The sequence below is a fragment of the Dipodomys spectabilis genome, unplaced genomic scaffold, assembly GCF_019054845.1.
Source record: "Dipodomys spectabilis isolate Male_0828 unplaced genomic scaffold, ASM1905484v1 ptg000095l, whole genome shotgun sequence".
Taxonomy (NCBI): Eukaryota; Metazoa; Chordata; class Mammalia; order Rodentia; family Heteromyidae; genus Dipodomys; species Dipodomys spectabilis.
In genome coordinates this window covers 20,170,575-20,189,011 of record NW_024870772.1, presented here as the reverse complement: position 1 = coordinate 20,189,011, position 18,437 = coordinate 20,170,575, and the positions used below count along the sequence as shown (strand labels likewise).

At 38.1% G+C, this 18,437-nt stretch overlaps 1 protein-coding gene across 2 annotated transcripts; it reads right to left on the bottom strand.

Annotated features, from left to right (window-relative positions):
* Positions 1 to 1,469: 1,469 nt before the first annotated feature.
* Lacc1 (laccase domain containing 1) lies at positions 1,470 to 15,348 on the bottom strand. 2 transcript variants are annotated; one of them, XM_042685593.1, is made up of 7 exons: positions 15,276 to 15,348; positions 13,809 to 14,413; positions 12,994 to 13,172; positions 12,019 to 12,184; positions 5,779 to 6,004; positions 4,328 to 4,452; positions 1,470 to 2,496 (listed from the first exon to the last, which is right to left on the bottom strand). In XM_042685593.1, the coding sequence occupies exons 2-7, from the start codon at positions 14,362 to 14,364 to the stop codon at positions 2,462 to 2,464; spliced, it is 1,287 nt and encodes a 428-aa protein (XP_042541527.1). In that variant the 5' UTR covers positions 14,365 to 14,413; positions 15,276 to 15,348; the 3' UTR covers positions 1,470 to 2,461. The 2 variants fall into 2 exon arrangements, with proteins under 2 accessions (XP_042541527.1, XP_042541526.1); XM_042685592.1 differs by having other exon boundaries at positions 4,292 to 4,452; positions 15,276 to 15,346.
* Between the last annotated feature and the right edge of the window lie 3,089 nt (positions 15,349 to 18,437).

Here is an 18,437-nt window from a genome sequence, read left to right as displayed (position 1 = left end):
GAATGCATGAATAAATGATATCAGCAAAAGTTGAAAACAAAACTTAGAGAGCTTTGATTACTGGAAAATCTTATAAAATGTGTGTTCAAAGTCATATCATCATCACGTATTATGCAATTTTGAACTCTACCTCAATGAGGCTGTTTTTCATTTGAATAAAAGGGAACACCTGATGTTTTATATTTCATAGCAGCTGTAAAGGTTAACTTGAGATAGCATATTTCCAAGGTCTTTGCAAGCACCAAGCAAATGTATACTGCATATGCATGTAGGAAATACATGTATAAAAAAAACTTAAGATACAATGTGACAACTTTCATTAAAATTATACATTTCCCAAGTTAAATGTAGCTTGACATTTTTTTCTCTTTAACCTACAGAAAATACATGAAAACTCTCATCCAAAGTAAAAAAAAAATCACTACCTCACACTCAAGAAAATACCATCAAAAAGCCAACACCTGTTCATTGTCTTGATGCTCTGAAATATGACTGCCACCATTGGCTGTAGAACAGGGTTAGTACAAATGATCATCTGAATTCTTTATTTGATCCCTGAAGATTTCCTTTTGAGTATTTTGTACATGTGTGCTAGCTTCTATGCAATTTTTCATCTTTCCTTTGCTCCTTCCTTCCTTTTTTCTTTTCTTTTTTGTGCTGGGGCTTGAAATTGGGGCCTCACTTTATTATATAAACTGGTGCTCTAACACTTGACCCATACCTCAAGCCCAGCATTTTTGCTGATAAACTGGAGAAAGGACTTTTCTGCCCAGCTGTTTTTGACCTGAGATCCTCACATCTCATATCAAGGATTACAGGCACAAGCAACCTAGGTCTGGCTTTGTTTTTCTTATTGCTATGATCAATTTACCTTTTTACTGGTTCAGCTTATTCTTCAAATGTACAGGTTGTGTATGGTCCCATCTTTGGACTTCCTTTTTACTCACCAGAATTTTTGCCCATATTACTCAATCTTTTCTAAAAAACCAGAGCAGACTCTTAAACTTACATCTTTGGCCTAGACTTCCAAGTTTTGCATCTATAATTTTAATTGAAGGCCAAATATTTCAACCTGAATGCTTTTTGTTCTGTGTAAAGGGAAATTTATTATCCTTCTCTCTTATCCAAAACACCTGTTGCCACTCTTGGTAGCTGAAGAAATTTTGGAGTCCTCACTCTTTTTGGATTTCTCCACTCTTCCTTACCTCTCTCTTCCATGACCTATGCACAGGATTTATTTATCCCACCCATGAAAAGTCTAATACATGTACTCTCTTCTCCAATTTTTAGTAGCTCAATGACACTTCATTATTTCTTTGTTGAAATTATATATATTAAAGTCTAAACTCAGGTTGTGCTGACGAGGTAAGTGCTCTACTATCTAAGCCTCACTGTCAGAACTTTTTACACTGGTTATTTTTGAGATAGGCTCTTGTTTTTTGCCTAGGCAGCTTGGACCATAATCCTATTTATATATTTGCAGTAGCTGTGATGAAAGGCACCATTGTGCCTAGCTTTTTCTGCTGAGAGGGGTCTTGCAAACTTTTCTGCTTGGGAAAGTCTGGAACAACAATCTCCGGATCTCAGGCTTCTGTGCAGCTGACAGGCATGCACCACTGTCCCCATCTACAGAAGATGTAGTCTCCTGAACTTTCTGCCTTGCCTTAGACTGAAATCTTCCTGATCTCTGACTCCCAAGTAGCTGGGATTAGAGGTATGAGCCACTGGTGCCTGGTTTCTTTTTTGAAATATTTTGACCATCTCTGACCTAAACTTGGACTCTCACAGTCTGATTCTATCCTGTTAGCCTCTACTTCTGATGCCTACTCATTTCCAGGAAAATAGATTCCAAACTATCAGACAAAGCACTTGAGATCTATATTAATCTATTCCCATGTTGTCTAGTTCCTACTCCTCTCCTCCCTTTGTTCTAGGATTCACTATGGACTTTTCAGTTGCATGTCCTGGTTTACAGTGTTATGGCTGGTTGCCATCTGTCAAAAAACTGCATATTTTTGTGGCACATGGCATATGTCATGTTCTCTGTAATACTTTATCCTGCCTTCTGGGTAAAGTTAAGCCTCTACTACTCATATTATTCTACTATTATAATTAAATTTTAGTTGTAGAAAGTGTTTTTTTTCTCTTTCACTGCATTAGACTGAAAGGAAAAAAAATCTTACTCATTTTGAATCACATCTGCGTAAGCTAGTACATGAAAATGAGGGTAGGCAATAAGTACTGAATTGAAAAGACCCGTTTCTGATTGAAGGCACAGATAGAAGAAACAAGCTCTAAGAATAATCTTCATCTGTAAAACATCATACTGAATCTTCTGTCATTAGAATTAAATGAAGATATTTGGTGTTAGATAATAGTGAAAATATACTCTTAAAGATGTATTCTCCATGGCAATAAATCAATCAGTGAACATTCTGTTTTGCAGTCAACTTGGAAGAAGTCAAGAAGTAGTTATGTAAAAATCCAGTCCAGTACCTGAAAAAAGGAATGAAGATCAACATGAGACCCAAATTAGTGTAACTAAAGTATTAAGGTAAGAGGTGGGCAATGGTGGCTCACACTTATAATCCTAGTCACAGACTGAGATCTGAGGATTAGTGATTGAAGCGAGCCTTGGCAGGAAAGTCCACAAGACTCTTACTTCCTTAAGTACCAAAAAACAGAAGTGGAGCTGTGGTTTAAGTTGTAGAGCACTAGCCTTGAGAAGAAAAACTCAGGGACAGCATCTAGTCCCTGAGTTCAAGCCCCAGGATTGGCACACAGAAACATATTAAGATGAACTGTGAAATCTATTTTAAAGTTTTTTTTTTTATATTAAAGAGTTAAATACAGTGTAAAGACTAAAAACACTAATTCAGTTAAAAGGATCCTTAGGGAAAGTTGATTATACACTAAAGGATCAGTACTCAGTCACAGTCACGCAATATTTCTGTATAGCTCTAAAGAAACTTTCCTTTCTTTTGTGAATAGTTTACTTGGAACACAGACATACTCACTTATTTTTGTACTGTCATGGCTACTCTTGCCCTATAATGGCAAAGTAGAGTAGTTGAGACAGATATTGTGTCCCATAAAACATAAAACGTTTACTCTATGTCTCTTTAAAGAAAACAACTGGGATGGGAAGGCAGTCTGGTGGTGACATTCGTCAGCCTGCTGACTGCCAGGGGTGACTGGGATGATCTGGTTGTCTAGGCAGGTGTCTCCTTCCTCCTGTTCCATGGATGACTCTCCTGAAGCCACATGCTTTGTGGAGATAGCCTTCTCTGACAGAGAATCATCCTTGGTCAAGGGTAAACAAGTAGCTGTGCTCCTCCAACAGAATTTCCAAACAAGCTCTCAAGAAACAACTGGAAAGCTGCACTACAGCTAGCAGTTGGAAATCTAGTTGAAAACCAAGTCAGTCTATATAATTGTGAATTCCCTATTCTAGAACTTAGAATTTTGATGCAAAGATTTTTTCCTCTAAAATTAAAAATATGAATGATATAAAGATGTTATGAGGCCAAGTATAGTGATATACTCCTGAAATCTTAGCTTCTTGGGAATGGGAGATAAAACGATTGTAGTTTGTGGTTAAGCTCAGGTAAAAAATTCGTAAGACCCCATCTCATTCAATAAAAGCTGGACATGGTGGTGCATACCTGTTGTTCCAGCTATGTTAAAAGTATAAACAGAAGAAATATAGTCCAGGTCAGGTATAAATGTAAAACCTTATCCCAAACATAACTAAAGGGTATAGGACTCAAGTGGTACAATGCCTGCTTAGCAAGTGTTAGGCTTGCAACCCCAATACCAGAGGGGAAAATGATGTTAAGAAAAGTACAGAGATAAAGGATATACACAGAGGATTTTAGAGGAGTAAATTACTTTATGTTTATACTTTTAGGTAAGTCTGCCCGATTATTCATCATTATATAGGAAAATCAGGAATGTATCTGTTCAGTTTATTACTTACTGAATATCCTATTTGTCAGGCACTACATGTTAAGCACAGATGAATCAAACTAAGATTTTTTTCTTCTTTGAGTCTAATGCAGTGGAGGAGATAAACAGTTTCTATAACTAAAATTTAATTTTAATAGTAGTAGAGTACTGGACAAAGAAAGGTTAAGTTTACCAACTTCTAGGTCAGCCCTAAAATCCTATCTTAAAAAAATAAAAAAATAAAATAAAATAAAACTGATAAAAGGGAGATCAAAATGGAGAGAGACAGAGAAAGGAAAAGACATCAATTAGAGCAAGATTAGGAAGGGGACACCTACTATACCTCATTCTCTAATTGATATGAAGCCAATCTGTGTACCAAAGTTAAGGCCATCTCGAACATGGGAGAAAAACTTGTCAGGATTGCATGATGTACAAAGGCCAAGATCTTGACTCTTATCCTGAATGTTGTGTGGATGAATTCCTCCTCGTTCTAGAAGAATCCTTGGGATAAAGATTTTTCAAAGACGTAAGAGTTCATTTTACCAATATCCAATGCAACAGGAAGAACATATAGATAGCTACTAGTGTCAGAGTTTCAAGAAAAAGTTGCTTGGGAAAGTGCAAATTGTTTATTTACACAACAGGAACCAGTCAGGAAATAGTTGATTTTTTTTCACCATTCAGCACCTAAGTTCAAATATGAACTACACGAATTTTCATATTGCCTGGTAAACATGATATGGGCACAGAAATTTATGATCAAAATCAAGTGTATATTCATAAAAAATTTAAGTTACCAGGGTCTTTGTAGACAAGATGGATTTGGTTCATATATACACTATGGGTTTTGTTTTTTGTTGTTGTTGTTTTGTTTTGTTTTTGTTGGTTGTGGGGCCTGAACTCTGGGCCTGGGCACTGTCCCTCAGCTCTTCAGCTGGTGCTCTACCATATTTGAGCTACAGCGCCACTTCTGGCTTTTTCTGGTTATGTGGTGCTGAGGAATCGAACCCAGGGCCTCATGCATGCAAGGCAAGCACTCTACCACTGAGCCACTTTCCCAGCCTTATTATGTTTTTTAATCATCTACCCTTCCCATCTCCTTTTCTTCTATCAACTTTATTTTTTCAAAGAAAAATTTGTCTCCTCACAAACAGTTTGTAACATAATAAAAAAGATGAGTAAAAGTTAGTAATACTTATTCTACAGGTCACATATAAGAATCAATTTGGATCCTTTATACTTATGTATTAAATGACTAAGAATCTGGGTATGGTTTTGCTGACAGAAATAGAAACATGAGTTAAATTAGACATCAACTTTCTTTGTAGAAATGACAAATTTTCCATAGATATTAAAAGCAAATTTCATAAATTCAAAATGTGTAATACCAAATAAAACTTGAGAGTGGCTATGCATTTTATATTATCTATTATTTTTGCTAATATATTAGTTAGGGAATGAGAATACTTTAAAAATATCAGCTTCTGTTAGTTAATGTATTTCATACAATTTACCAAAGGAAACGAAGTAAAGTTTATGCTTGCTATTCTACATGAAATTTATGCGCAGTTCTCTTTAAAGGATAACTGTTTCTTCCTTCACTTTTAAATAAGTAAGAGATAACCTGACAAGAAATTGTTACTTGAACATAATTCGAATAGATTTCATAATCTACAATGAGTTTTATTTTGTATGTGTATTTCAGGTACTTGAATATTTGTTACCTGAACTGTCATAGGAGTTACTAATGGTTCCCTAAAGTAGTTTTCATTTTAGCAGCAATAATCAACAATCAAGCTTACAATTCTACAATGAAATCAAGCATACCTGGAGGCTCTACGAATATCAATGTAGGGATTTGGTGAGTCCAATAGACGTACACAAGAAGGATGAAGATTATGAAATGCATTTGCAGCTTTCCTGGGAAGAGTGAAGCAGCAAGGTCCTACACAAGGTCCCAGTACAACAATAATGTCTTCCAACAGACAGCCGTATTCTGCTCTCATGGCATTCACTGTAGCCATAGCAACACCTAACAAGGTGCCTTTCCAGCCTGGCAAAGGAAGAAAAAGAGATAAGAAAAATTAAGACATGACCTCAAGTGAATTTATGTCTGAGCTAAAAAAGAACAGATTCAATGTGGGCACTTTCCAAAGTCCAGAAATATTAAATGAATCACAACATTAATTATAGTGCAATACCAATACTCTAATGTAGTAACTGAGAAGCATTATATAATGTATCTAACATAGAATAAACATTTAGTGGTTGTTCCTTTACATTTCCTTTTGAAAATGTTCCATATGATCTACTTTTACAGGACTTGTATCTTTTTAGTTTTTTTTTACCCCATGCAATTCCCATCTTTTTAGTTTTCTTTTTCCCATATGGTTAAAAAAAACCCACAAAATATGCCATTTTAACCATGTTAAGTGTGTAGTTCAGTATTAAACTTGATTGACATTATTCTGCAACCAATTTTTAAAAACCTTTTCAACTTGTAAATATGAAATTCTAGACCCATTTAAAAAAAAAAGTCTTCAATTCTCCCTTTCCCTTTTGTTTTCTAAGACATTTGATTACTGTATTACTTCATATGGTAGATTCGTATACTGGTAGTCTTTTGTGAATGGCTTATTTAACATACTGTTCTCAAGGTTCCTCATGTTGTAGAATGTGTCACAATTTCCTGCCTTTTTAAGACCAAATAATATACCATTGTGTGTATATATATATATATATATATATATATATATATATGCATGTCTTGCTAATCCACTTATCTACCATTGTACTTAACTTGCAGTTCTTAGATATTGTTAACAAAGCTGTTACACATGTAAGTGTACAAACATCTCTCATGGATTCCATTTTAAATTATTTTGGATATATATCCAGAATTAAAATTGTTGGATTGTAATTCTATTAAAATTTCTTTTTTGCGGTATGTGGGTTTGAACTCAGAGCTTTACACTTGACAGCAGGCACTCTACCACTTGAGATACATATATCCTCAGTCTTTTTGGCTCTAGCTATGTCTTGAATAGAGTCACCTCAATCTTCCTAGTTGTACTTCCTGCTTAGCTGTGATGACAGGCACACACCACCACATCCAGCTTTTCTTATTGAAATGGGATCTCATGAATTTTTTTCCTGGGCTGGCCTTGAACTTGAACCACAATCCTCTTATTCTCTCCTCTGAATAAGCAAGCATTACAGGTTTGTTTTTTTTTTTGTTTTTGTTTTTTTTGCCGGTCATGAGGCCTGAACTCTGGGTCTGGGTGCTGTTCCTCAGCTCTTCAGCTCAAGGCTTGCGCTCTACCATTGGAGCCACAGTGCCACTTCCAGCTTTTTCTGTTTATGTGGTACTGAGGAATCGAACCCAGGGCCTCATGTTTGCAAAGCATGTACTCTACCGCTGAGCTACCTTTCCAGCCCCAAGCATTACAGGTTTTAGCCACTGAACTCTGCCTATTTTTCAAATACTTGAGGAAGTTCCATACTGCTTTGATAGGAGCTGCATCATTTTATATTCCAATTAATAGTACATAGGGTTCATAATTCTCATATCCTTAATACTTGTTATTTTTCAAATTTATTAGTTGTCCTAATAGATGTGAGATAATTTGCATTTCCCTAATTATGAACAATGTTGAATAACTTTTTATATGTTTGTTGGCCATTTGTATATCACCCTTAGAAAAATATCTATTTCCTTGTCCATTTTTGATCTACTTGTTTTATTATAGGGTTGTAGGAATTCCTTAATCTGGATATTAACACCTAATGGGATTTGCAAATATCCTTTTTCATTCTATGAGTTGCCTTTCCAGTCTGTTGTGTCCTTTGATACAGACATCTTAAATTTTGATGAAGTCCAAAAGATCCATTTTTACATTTATTTCTTGTGTTCAAACATCTAAAAAGAAAAACCAAAAACAAACCATTTCTTAGCCAAGTGCTGGTGACATGCCTGTAATGCTAGATACTAGAAAGCTGAGATCTGGAAGATTAAGGTTTGAAGTCAGCCTAAGTAAAAGAGTCTGGGAGATCCCATCTCCAAAGTAACCAACTGGACCTGGAGGCATGGCTCCAGTGGTAGAGCACTAGCCATAAGTAAGCAAACTAAGTGAGTGTTCCAGACCTCTGAGTTCAAGGCTCTGTACTATACCCACAACTGCCTAACCCAATATTACAATTTTACATTTATGTCTTCAACCCATTTTGATTTAACTTTTGAATATGATATAAGGGAAAGGCCCAAGATGAATTTTCCCAGCATTATTTGTTGAAAAGATTATCCTTTCCAAAAAGGGGTTTGGTACCCCTTTTTGTGTGTGTGTGTGCCAATCGTGGGGCTTGAACTTAGGGTTTGGGCACTATCCTTGAGCTTTTTGGCTCAAAGCTAGTACTCTACCACTTGAGCCACAGTTCTACTTCTGGCTTTTTACTGGTTCGTTGGAGATAAAAGTCTCATGACCTATCCTGCCTGGGCTGACTTCAAGATCTTAATCTCCTGAGTAGCTAGGACTACAAGCATGAGTCAACAGCACCTGGTGGTTTTGTACCCTTTTAAAAGCATTTGATCATACCGCAGGATTTGGGGGAGAGAAGATAGGGAGGGCTTTCTGTTCTTTTTCACTAGTTTAGTTGTATATCTTCATTCTAGTATCGGACTGTTTTGGTTACTATAGCTTCATAAGTTTTTTAAATCAGAAAGCATGAAACATTCAACTTCACTCTTTTTCAAGATTGCTATAACTATTCAGGGTTCCTTGAGATTAAATATTTTACATAAGTATTTTAGAATGGATTTGTTTCCGTGCAAAATGCCTCTGGGATCTCATAAAGACTGCATTAAATCTGTGCATAATTTGAGGGTAATATTGACATTTTAATAATATTAAATAGCATTAAGTCAAACTATGAACATAGTATTTCTTCCTATTTGTTTTTTCAATTTCTTTCAGCAGTGTTTTATAATTTTTTGAAAAAAATTTCCTCACTTTTTAACCTAAAATAAATTCATTTCCAATAACTAGTCCCTTCTCTCTGTTTCGCTTTCTCTCTTACTCACATACACACACTCACACTCACACTCACATACGCACACACTTCTCACTTCCAAGACTATCATCCCCTTGCTGGTTTTACTGCTCTTCTCCTTCATTGCATCCCATGGAGTTCTAAGATTATCCATATAAGTCCATGTAATGCAAAGCATCGGGTGAAGAGATCAATTTTTGCAAGGGAAGAGATGATGGAAGCAAGAAATACTTAGAAGATAGTTTTACATTTGACTGGCAACACACTGGATCTATAGTTATGGGAAAATAAACCAAATGAAATATCAAGCTTTTTAAGCTGAGTCTATAAGTAAATGGGATCTCAAGTAAAATAGGAAATATATGTGGTAGAAAAGTGTAAGAAAAACAATGTGTTTTTAACATGATGATTCTGAAGAATCTGCAGTGATTTTCTGAGGAAAGCAACTAGACATAGGCATTTTGAAGTAAAAAGATTCTGTCTAGACTTTTCCACATACACATTTAAGTTTTTTTTCTTGGAAACCTTCTTTAATTATCCTCTGTTTTATAATTCATCCATTTCCTGTCTATCTAATTATTTTCCTACAGTATGTGTATATGTAAATATACATATTTAGCTTAAAAGATTGTTATCAAATTAATCCCAAAGAAGGATTTTATACTTCCTGATATCTGCTTTTAATAAGGTATATATTGAATATAATTGTACTCTATTTCAAAATTGATTTTTTTTTTTTTTGTTGGTTGTGGGGCTTGAACTCTGGGCCTGGGCACTGTCCCTCAGCTCTTTAGCTCAAGGCTAGAGCTCTACACCTGAGCCACAGAGCCACTTCTGACTTTTTGTTTATGTGGTGCCGAGGAACTGGCCCAGGGCCTCATGCATGCGAGGCAAGAACCGTTGAGCCACCTTCCCAGCCTCCAAATTAATTTATTAATGACTCAAAAGTTAACATATAACACTTCAACTATTTAAACTTGGACATCTTAAAACTACATATTTTCAAACCTAAGAAATAAAAAAATGATTTCTATATCTAGGAACTCATATTCAAGTTTTAAATTACTTTTAACAGTAAACCTGACTTACTATCCAATTCCATTACTTTAGCTAGGTCAAAATAAAAATATAGCACTTTCTTTTTTTTTAATGTATGGTCTAAAAAGCAAAGTAGTAAATTGGGTGTTAGTGGCTCAAACCTGTAATCCTAGCTACTCAGGAGGCTGAGATCAGAGGATTATGGTTCAAATCCAGCCTCACAGAGCTCAAGGTCCTGAGTTCAAACCCCAGTACTGGCAAAAAAAAAAAGTAGTCATGATTTACAAGTCAAAGGAAATTCAAGAAATGATCTCTTATTGTGCACAGAATCATAATCACTGGATAATCTAAGTACTATTATAATCTACCTTTGGAAAACAAAATTCAGTAACTTTAACACATTATGCCATCTAAAAATGCTTTGCACGGGGGCTGGGAAGGTGGCTCAGTGGTAGAGCGCTTGCCTTGCATGCCTGAGGCCCTGGGTTCGATTCCCCAGCACCACATAAGCAAAAAGAAAAAAAGCCAGAAGTGGTGCTGTGGCTCAAGTGGTAGAGTGCTAGCCTTGAGCTGAAGAGCTGAGGGACAGCGCCCAGGCCCTGAGTTCAGGCCCCATGACCAGACCCCCCCAAAAAAAAAAAAAATGCTTTGCACTTACCTTCAGCTAGTAGTTAGAAATAAATACATTTAGTTATTTCAACTAGATATGTTTTTTCAAACTTTTCTTGCTTTCCTAAACTCACATCATTTATTTATTTGCTCTATCTATATGAAGTTCTTATTACAATATATCTAACATTCCTCTTTTTTGGTGTTGGGACCTCAAGGGTTCTCAGTACCAAACTCCAAGAGAATGTTTCAAGAAAGTATTAATAGTTGTTGTTTGATTATTACAATGTTTGAGGGATACTATTTACATTAAGAATTTGAGGGGGGGAGGATGGGAAGGGATGGGAAAGGGAAACAAAGGAGGAGGCTACAATGCTTGATAACAAATGCACTCATTATCTTGCCCATGTAATTGTAACCCCTCTGTACAGTATTTTCACAATTAAAAAAAAAAAAGAATTTGAAGAGCCAGCTGAGTGCTGGTGATTCACATATCTAATCTTAGGTACTTGGGAGGCTGAGAACAGGAGGATGATAGTTCAAGTCTGGCCTATGCAGAAAAGTCCAGAAAACATTTCAGTAAAGATGCTGGGTATGGCTATACATGCCTGTCATCCTACGTACAACAGGAAATCCAAAATTGGCAGATCATGATCCAGGTATTGGCAGGATCATGATCCTATTTAAAAAAATAACCAGGGCTGGGAAGGTGGCTCAGTAGTACAGCGCTTGCTTTGCATGCCTGAGGCCCCGGGTTTGATTCCTCAGTACCACATAAGCAAAAAGAAAAAAGCCGGAAATGGTGCTATGGTGGTAGAGCGCTAGCCTTGAGCTGAAGAGCTGAGGGACAGCGCCCAGGCCCAGAGTTCAAGCCCCACTACCGGACCTCCCCCTCCCCTCCCCCTCCCCGCAAAAAAAATAATAACCAGTGCAAAAATGGGCTGGAGGAGTGGCTTAGAGTAGATAGCCTGCCTAGCAAGTATGTAGTACTGAGTTCAAATCCCAGTGTTGCTTGCCAAAGTGTATGTGTGTGTGGGGGTGGGGGATGGATTTCAAGGGCCAAAATACTCTATCTGTACTGTAGGATTATCTTCCCCAAAATGTTAATAGTATCCTTGGGTAGAAACACTAATTTAGCATTAAAAGCTAAATATTCCAAGTACTTACCACTTCTTTAGATACCATTCAGTTAAGGAATTCCATGATTCATATAATTTGACTTCAGATACATTTTCACTCTGTTCCTAAAATGCATATACAGGCCCAACCACATCACAAGTAATGTATCTACTTGTCATACCCACCAGAAAAGAACCATTTTTCCTATACTAGAGAATTAGTAAAATTATAAATGGTCAATTAAATAATACTTACCAGAATGAGCAACCCCACATGCTTTCTTCACCGGATCTGCAAACACTATAGGTATGCAGTCTGCACCAAGTGCTGCTACTGTGACTCCTCTCTGATTTGTGGTTATTCCATCGTAAGAGTCAGGCTCCTTCTTTCCCATAATCCAGACTTCATTGGCATGATCAGTCTAATATCAAAGATGCGGGATAAAAATGTTTTGAAAATAAAATCTCTTACATTTAAGCTTTCATTTAAGTATTCATTTCAGCATTGAATATGCAACAGTATCAAGAATTGTAGACCTGAATGAATACATCACTTCTATACATAATAAAATGCCAAAGCAATGTTTTTACATACTTTGTTCAGAGGAAAAAATACTTAAAAATTCAATACACCCCATCATGAACACCTTTCACCAGAGATGGGCAAATTTTTATTTGCTGCACTTCTTATAAAATATAAATTTTACTTTCTTTGATTTTTTTTTTTTTTGTTGGTCGTGGGACCTGAACTCTGGGCTTGGGTGTTGTCCATCAGCTCTTCAGCTCAAGGCTAGCACAACACTCTACCATTTGAGCCATAGTGCTACTTCCAGATTTTTCTGCTTATGTGGTGCTGAGCAATCGAACCCAGGGCCTCATGTATGCAAGGCAAGCACTCTACCACTAAGCTACCTTCCCAGCCCAGAGACCCTCTTTTATATCAAAAAGGGCAGTAATACAACATTTTCTGAGAATTAATCATATTTTTACAATTGAGAATCTCCAGGTGAAAAATATTTGTGTGCATCTATATCTGTGGACACACATGCATATTTAGACACACACAGGGAATTGCTCTTTAGGCAATGGTGTATAAATTGAATAAAGACAATAACATTATCCTAGAATGTTAGATGAAATACCAAATGCAAAAGTTAAATAGTTTAAAGTCCATGTAGTTACTAAAACACTCATATACTTTAAAACTTCCAAAGATGAAATAAAATTTTACCTTTATGTGGTAAAATTTCTCTGCATTAAATCCTGCAGCAGTTGCCAGTCTACGTAGGTTTTCATGAACAACTATCTTGGGGTCTTTCCGTTTGGAACTACTGAAGAGATTGCATGAGCTAAGAGTTGGTATATAAGATATACCACCTGTTCTTGTAGTAAATCCATGTATGAAAATATCTGTTGAGGATAAATAGTAAAGATTAAAAATGTGTTTTACAGAAGACTGGACAGCATTACAAAAGCTAGTCTCTCTTTTAGACCTACCCTGGTCACATCAACATTTACTTATTTATCTGACAGCACTTTGTAACTCCATATGTTATTATATATCACTAATTATTCTATTTCCCTATAGGATTATTGCTCTTTAAAGGCAATCTCCTAATTATCTGTCTTCATTATATTAAGTACACAGTTCACCATAAAAGTTTTTTTTAAGTAAGAAGGCAGGTTGACTTAATATAAATTTTACTCTTCTCTGACAGTATCAATGAGTTGAAGTTTCAGAATTTCTAAATAAAAGATACATAGGGTCAGAAATGTACCTCATTTTTAAGGAGTGTTGGAGAATTTAGCTGAATACACATAGAGCATTTTTTTTTTAATTTAGGGTCTCTCTGAAGGGGCCATCAAATTCATATATTCACACTGACCCACAAGGTAACCACAACACTCATATGGTGAACAAGGCACACTGAGCAATAAGTACACAAGACTCAATTAAAGAAAGAAGGGTAAAAAGCAGGTGAGTAGTGTCTGAAGAAAGGCTGAATTTTCATGTATGCATTAGAAATAACATAGTGTTGAATATACCTGGAATCAAAGGAGCTGTGATAATAGTTATTTCTCCTTTTAGAGCTGGCAGACTCCTCAAATATGTCTCTATTTCATTCTGGATTTCTTCAAATTCATGATCTTTGTTGCTTTCAGTGGAATGCTCCAAAAGGCCATCTCTCACAGGTACCTGAAAATGTTCAAACTCAAACTTGTATACCTCAGTGAAGAGTTGATCAATGAAAGCCTTCATTAATGTTTTCCTGTGCACAGGTACAATCATCTTAATGCTGCTCAGATTCTTTTCATCAATTTTTTGTTTAATGGTATACAAAGAGGCAGCTATGCTGGGATTGCTAACAATCTCAAATTCTCTCAAGAGAGCTGATAGTCTGTTATTTGTTTCCCATTCACAAGTATCATGTTCACTATCCCTTTTACAGCCAATGTCACTGCAGCACATGACACATAGGAACTTGGCCTTGGCAGCCTGAGGGTACTGAAGATCATTTAATGTCTTCAATAATGTCTGGTGGCAGCTTTTCTGAGCATTCAATCTCAAACCAGAGAGATCAATCAAAACTGCCTCTGACATCCTTCAGTATTGTGCTTTTTAAAAGAAGACTTAGAGTCAAATGAGCTACCTGCAAAGAAAAATTAGCATAAGAACACAAGTTATAACAGTTTTCTTACAAAGTAATTGCATTAATTTTTAAAAAGTAGGCAAAACAAATCTAGCCTTCCTAGAAAAACCAGTTCAGTATTTCTCATTAGAGAAACATAACAATTACACCAAAGCCATCTTTTATTTTGTATAAGTATAGGTATATCTTTCCAGCAAAACAAGAGCTTCTGTTTTGTTTTCTTTATAACAGATTTCAAGTAGGAAAGGAATTGTTGACTTAGACCACATCCTGTTTTCCAGACACCCTCAATCCCTACCCATCAACCTTCATCCCACCTTTACTAGGCATTAAACTCAGGGTTTGGCCCTATTGCTTATTTCTCATTCTCCTCTGGGCCTCTTTCATCCTATGATCGATTACTTGAGCCTTTTCTCCAGCCCCTCTTTCACTTTCATTACTTCTTCAGCGTCTCCTGATTTTACCTGGCTGACAGCCTGGATGAAGATCATCAAGTATCTCCAGTGACTGGGATTACAGATGAACCACCACCACACCCAGCCTCCTCAAGTTCTCTTTTTTAATTATAGGATGTCAACCTACATGATATGTCATCTCCTCGGGGAGTCGTTTCCTTCCTCTCCTGCAGGGGTGACCTATCACGTTAGCCCTGAACTTCCACGCTCGGCCGGGGTCACGCGGGGACCCTGCCCGGGGGCGACGCCCCACCCACCACTCGCCGCCGTCCAGCCTCACCGCCCAGTGTGGGCTAAGGTTCGAGCGCGACGGCTGCCCCCTTCCCTGCTCCCTCCACCCCCGGCCCAGGCCTTCCGGAAACCGGGAAGCCGGGAGCGCAGTCCCCGAAGCCCGTCGCCCCACCCACCTCGCCGCGGCCCCTCAGGTCCCACGCCGGCCCGCGTCCGCTCGCACAAGTTCCACCACAGAATGCGCTACCGCCGGCGCAGGGAGCCCGAGAGCTCGCGGTGGGCGGGGCTGTGGTGGGCGGGGCTTCGGACGCGCGCCGCCTGGACGCTCAGGCGCGTGCACGCGCAGGCGCATGCGTACGCGTGCGCAGGAGGTGGTGGGGAGTTCTCGGTGTGCGCCCGAGCGTTGTCGTCCTGGCCGTTCCGCGTCCGCGTGGCTTCGCGTCCACAGCTTGTGGCCTTGTGGAGGCCGGAGGTGCCCGTGTAGGCGCCGCCCAGGCCCCTGTGGCCAGACCCGGCGGGTCAGCGGGGCGGGAAGGGGGCCCGGGAAGGGGCGGCGGGGGCGGGGCGCGCCGCGGGGCGGGCGGCGGCGGGAAGCGGCCCCTTCCCCCGGGGCCGGCCTGCTGGGCCTGTGTGCGGTGGTCCCGCATTCGCTGACCCAGCGCTGCCCATCAAGTTGGCCCTTCGCGGTTTGTCCCTGGGGGATTTTGTGTCTGTGTTTTGTTCGATTGTTTCGGGAAGCTAGTTGGTTGGTTCTCCTTTCCCCCTTCCCTTTGGTCGATGCTGTATTTGCATTTCTTACTGACAGTCAGCACTTTTTTGCGGGGGGAAGGGGTAAGACTAGGATTTGAACTTAGGACCTTGTGCTTGTTGGGCAGTCTCCCACTAAGCCAAGCCTCTGGCCTCCCCGACCCCCCCCCCCCCCCCCCAGGGTCTTCCCAGATCCATACTTTCCCCTACCTTTGGTTCCCATGCAGCTGGAACTACAGTGCGCACCACCAGGCCTGGCCAGGACCAACAGGGGTTTTTGTTCTTGTTTTTTAAGTTTTTTTTTTTTTTAATTGTAGAAATACTGTACAGAGGGGTTATAGTTACATGAGCAAGGTAATGAGTACATTTCTTATCAAGCATTGTTGCCGCCTCCTTTGTTTTTCTTCTACCAGCCCTGCCCTCCCACCTCAACTACACTCCCTCCTCCTCTCCCACCCCCTGCCTAAACTGTAAAGTTCGTTTTTCAACATAGCATCTTGTACATCTCATTGTTGCAATGGGTCCACCTGTATCCCTATTTAAACAATTTTTTCCCCTTCCCCTCCCCAAATTATACCAACATCAAATACAGTGAAAACAGGGTGTCATACCGTGGGGAGGGACATACAAAGCAACAAAAATATCATGTGGTACCTTATAAATGCGTTAGAAACAATAGCAAGAAAGAAAAAAAGCACTTGTGTCCCCAGTTTTCTTTTTGGCAGTACTGGGATTGTATTCATGACAGGCACTCTACCACTGTACTCCCTCAGCTGTACCACCGGCCTTTTGAAAATGCACGCTCTCAGTAAGACAGAAGGCATTAATTCTTGGAATTGTGTTAAAGATACATTAAGCATCCTTTAACTGTCCTCCAAGAGGCACAATGTTTATTTAAAAACCATTGAGCAGCTGCGATTTGGTAGGGATGCCCATATATGGAAAGGGTTATCTGACCTTCAAAAAGGAAAAGGAAAAGTCCTATGAGGTAAAGAAAGATCTTTCTGTCTTTATTGTTGTTGCATATGTAAGTTTTGAAGAAGTTTCCCCTGAGAAAAATCTCAGGAGTCTGGGACTATAGAAGAGCTCTTGTAAATAGACACCTGTTTCTACTTGACCAAGGACCAAAAACACCATCTCAGAATAGAACTACTCTTCAGTATCTCTGTCAACTGTTTTTTTTTTTTTTTTTACTTGTGTTTTCACTAGACATTCACTTAGAACTGTGAGTGATATCCTCTATCCTGAACTTGTTCTGTGTTAAATGTTGACCTCCAGAGAAAGATTTTTTTAGTTACAAAGTAGATGCAAAACATTTATTCCTGTTATAGACAACGGGGAGAGTTCTGATTCTTTTGTGCAAGAGAAGTGACAGTAAAAAACAAAAAATTTCAAAATGATGTTGGGGAAGTTGTGATAGTGTATTTGCATACCATTTCCTTTGCTGTCTGCTCCCAGACTCATTTCCTAATGTCCTTACTTCATCTGAGCCCATTCTGATGATTCTTCATCATATCTGAACTACAAGAAGGTTTCAATAGTGAATCAGAATCAGGCCTAGACATGTTTTACTTTGGTTTCTTGTTTTAATTTTGATAGATGATTCAAATGCATAATTAGGTTTGAAAAATAAGTGCCTCCCTCAACGCTTTTCAAACACATACTGTTCTTCGAGTGGGACACACGATTACATTCTTTACATTTGTTGTAGATTCTAAATAGAATACTCTTCTTTTTAAATGACTGTTTAGCTGCTGCTTTACAAGACTATTCAAACTCAAGCAACCTTTGTTAAAGTCCCATCCCCTTACCAAGCAAAGTAGTTTCTTTTAGCATTTTGTTTATATACAAGGCTCTCTCATAGGTAGTCTGGACCCATATCCAAGCAATGAATTAAAAAAGTTGATTAAATATTGAATTATATACTTTTTAACATGAATGTTACAGTATGCAGGACATAAGTTTAACATAATGTTTTAAATTCTGTTTTAGCCTAAAACAATCAATGTCCACTTGCCAATCTATTGAGAAAGTCTAGGGTCTTTTCTTTGCATGGGATCTTCTGATGGGAGTTCTGCATTATATATCTTGCCTACATCTGTCAGGTAAATCATCAGCTAAGATTTCCCTAGGCTTTATTTTCCTTTTGTTTAAAATTCCTATTTTTATACTTACATACCTCTACTGAGTCCAAAATACTAAGTAGATTTTAGAAGATCACATTTATTTCCATTCTGTTTCATTGGTTTGCATGATGCTTAGTTAAGTCATTAAAGTAAGATAGTGAGTGCACCTGGCCTGATACTCAGGTTTTGGAACAAACACAAGATTGTGCAATTCAATAGGTAGAACAAAATTATCAGATGTACCTCTTCATTTAAATTATTTGGCTATGTATTTTTCTTCCTCATAAGGACTTAGAACACTTTGAGGAACTGGCTGTGAAAGGGGAACACTAGGAAATCCTGACATTCTTGTACTATATAAAACATTTATATATATATATATATATATATATATATATACATATATATATAATTTTTTTCAGATAAATCTTGCACTTTTTCCCAGGCTGACTTTAAATCAAGCGT

Excerpts from the sequence above, each read along its gene's own strand:
- Lacc1 (XM_042685593.1), bottom strand. The coding sequence starts at position 14,364 with ATGTCAGAGGCAGTTTTGATTGATCTCTCTGGTTTGAGATTGAATGCT. Across the intron at positions 12,185-12,993 it reads AGAAATTTTACCACATAAAG|ACTGATCATGCCAATGAAGT; the intron begins GTAAAATTTTAT and ends CTTTGATATTAG. Across the intron at positions 2,497-4,327 it reads TCGAGATGGCCTTAACTTTG|GTACTGGACTGGATTTTTAC; the intron begins GTACACAGATTG and ends TCCTTTTTTCAG.